Raw genomic sequence first — 2,558 nt, forward strand, 5'->3', positions numbered from 1 at the left:
AGAGTAATTTATTAATCTATCCTTGTGTGCCTTTTGTTTTAATTTCAATAACTTCAACTTCATATGTTCTCATGTGTCTTTTGTTGGATGTTGTTTTCGATATTATTTTGTACTTGTGGTTGTGGCTTTATTTTATTTTAAAAAGTGATGAACTGCTAGATAAGCTACTGGATGATGTTTGTCTCTCATATCTTCAATATCTAACAACCTTTGACTTGAATGTTTTTGTTACTAATTAGATGACAGGTAAATGTAAGAATAAAGATATTGATAATGGCCCCAAAAAGAATAAAAAGAAAGAAGGTATGGTTAGTAGACAACAAACAGGTATACATATAAGATCAGACAACACAGCATCTCTCCCACCGAAAGACACTCTGCCACATTGCTATTCTAGGCCGACCGTGCCTTCACATATTAATCCTCCTTCGACCTATATGCATCTACCACTGGAATATACTCAGCCGCCCCCTCAGGTACCTTTGATGATGACCACATCAGGGAATGCTACCCCACAGGGATACAGTGTTTTGCGTCCAGAGGATAATCGACCAACGTCTAGTGTCTCTCGCACTAATACTCACAACCCTGCAGACTCAGAGCCATCATCATCATCTGCTTCACAACTTATGATTTCGAGTCTTCGCATTCAAGGTAATAGTTCTGAGCCTAACACTCCTACCACAAATCACTCAGATACACCTGGTCATGACAATACACAAGTTGGCATGAGGGACATGCATAATAGACTTGTCATTGAGCCTGAAGGCTACACGTAAGTTTTTTTAAAAAAATATGGTATGTTTATTATTATATGATTTAATTGTATTTGTTTTAACTTGTAAATGTTAAAACTTTGTATTACAGTTTCAATCCAGATGATGCTGTGGGGATCATTTCTCAGGCAATCAAAGAACTCTATAGAGATGCTTATCCTACATGGGGCAAGTTCCCTAGCAATCTCAAGAGACAAATAATTTATGCTTTGATTGTAGAAAAAATGTGCTTGGCGTCCGGAACATGAGGCCAAAATTTGTGCAAACTTTCACAAGAAAGCTACGCATACTCTTGCTAGTTTGTTTAATAAAGCTCGTAGAGATAATAACAAACCTAGCTGGGTTCTACCGGAGGATTGGGCAAAATTACTCGTGCATTGGAAATATGATCCAAGATTTAAGCAGATGAGTGAGATCGGTAAAAAGGCAAGATCATCTACTAAGGGTGGTTCTCTACACACAAGTGGGGCTCAAAGTCAAGGAAGTGTGAGGAGGAAATTGGTGTGTATCATTTTTCTTTGTGTTTATATATTTTATGTATTAATATTTAATTACTCTTGATTATAACTTTATTATTTTATGTAGGAAAAGGAACTAGGAAGACCGATAACTCAAGCTGAGGCATTTAAGGCAACACACATTAGAAAGAAGAAAAATCCTGAAGATCCAGACGTGTGGGTTGAACCGCGAGCTGAAGTGACCTATGTAAGCCTCTAATTTTAAAAAATAATTACTTATTTTCTAAATTTATATTCTCATATGATAACATTCAATTTAGAATCGATATCTTCAAGCTTTGGAGGATTTACAACAAACTCTGCCTGAAGAAAATCGAGGTATGCCACTTACTCAAGAACAGGATGAGAGAGTTTGGTTAGACTTGACTTGTGGGCCGAGTAGATATGGGTATGCATATGGAATGCCGCATAAAACCTTTCGTGAATTTTCTTCTGAGTTTGAAGGCCTAAATAGTTCAAATCATGATGAATCAATGAAGAAAAATTTGGCTATGGAGAAAAAGATTGTTGAGCTATCTAGCCAAGCCGAAGAATCACGGGCTAGGGAAAGGCGGTTGGAATTACAGTTTGCGGGTCTTAAGGCTCAATTCGATGCATTACTTGCCTCAGGAGGGATTCCCCCTTGTTCTGGTGATGTCACTTTCCCTCCTCGACCTCCTCAATCTCAACCTACTCAATATCCAATGTATGGTCAACAAAGAAATATGACCCATGAGAGTAGTGATGAAGAAAGTGATGAAGAAAGTGATGATTATGTGGCAAACACACTACCACATTAGTGAAGTTTAGACTTGTGATAGTTAACTTATGGATCATTTTGTTAACTTTATAATTTTGTGATGGGAATTATTTGTTTTGTGAATACATGATAACGTTGGAATGTATTATATAACTTATGGATATCATGGTTTTTGTTTAATATATAATTATGTTGAAGTGAGTTGCAATTGAGTTGATAAGAGAATATTTAGTAAATGTATTGCTTCAATTGAGTTTTTGAAGCTCTTTGAGTTTGATTTGGGTACTGAATTAAAATGAGAGGTGATGAGAAGCCGCAGAAATAATAATTTTCTGCCAGTTTTTTTTCAGAGAAAGAGACCTCATGAGGTCTCTTTTTTGCATTAATTTTCCAGATATTTCATAATAGAGACCTCATGAGGTCTCTTTTTTGCATTAATTTTTCCAGATATTTCATAATAGAGACCTCATGAGGTCTCTATTTACCATTTTCTATTTTATAAATGCAGAAAAGAGACCTCATGAG

General features: G+C 36.1%; 1 protein-coding gene across 1 annotated transcript; it reads left to right on the plus strand.

Annotated features, from left to right (window-relative positions):
- The first annotated feature begins 999 nt into the window (after positions 1-999).
- Positions 1,000-2,234, plus strand: LOC107028418. Its single transcript, XM_015229477.2, has 3 exons — positions 1,000-1,277; positions 1,362-1,481; positions 1,555-2,234. Exons 1-3 carry the CDS (start codon positions 1,182-1,184, stop codon positions 2,071-2,073), a joined length of 735 nt encoding a protein of 244 aa, XP_015084963.1. The 5' UTR covers positions 1,000-1,181; the 3' UTR covers positions 2,074-2,234.
- The last annotated feature ends 324 nt before the right edge of the window (positions 2,235-2,558 follow it).

This window comes from Solanum pennellii, chromosome 1 (genome assembly GCF_001406875.1).
Source record: "Solanum pennellii chromosome 1, SPENNV200".
In the NCBI taxonomy this organism is placed as follows: domain Eukaryota; kingdom Viridiplantae; phylum Streptophyta; class Magnoliopsida; order Solanales; family Solanaceae; genus Solanum; species Solanum pennellii.

Bases quoted from the DNA above. Each gene is read 5' to 3' on its own strand.
- LOC107028418 (XM_015229477.2), top strand. From the start codon at position 1,182: ATGAGTGAGATCGGTAAAAAGGCAAGATCATCTACTAAGGGTGGTTCT. The intron at 1,278-1,361 runs GTGTGTATCATT...TATTTTATGTAG, and splicing joins GAAGTGTGAGGAGGAAATTG to GAAAAGGAACTAGGAAGACC. The intron at 1,482-1,554 runs GTAAGCCTCTAA...CATTCAATTTAG, and splicing joins CGCGAGCTGAAGTGACCTAT to AATCGATATCTTCAAGCTTT.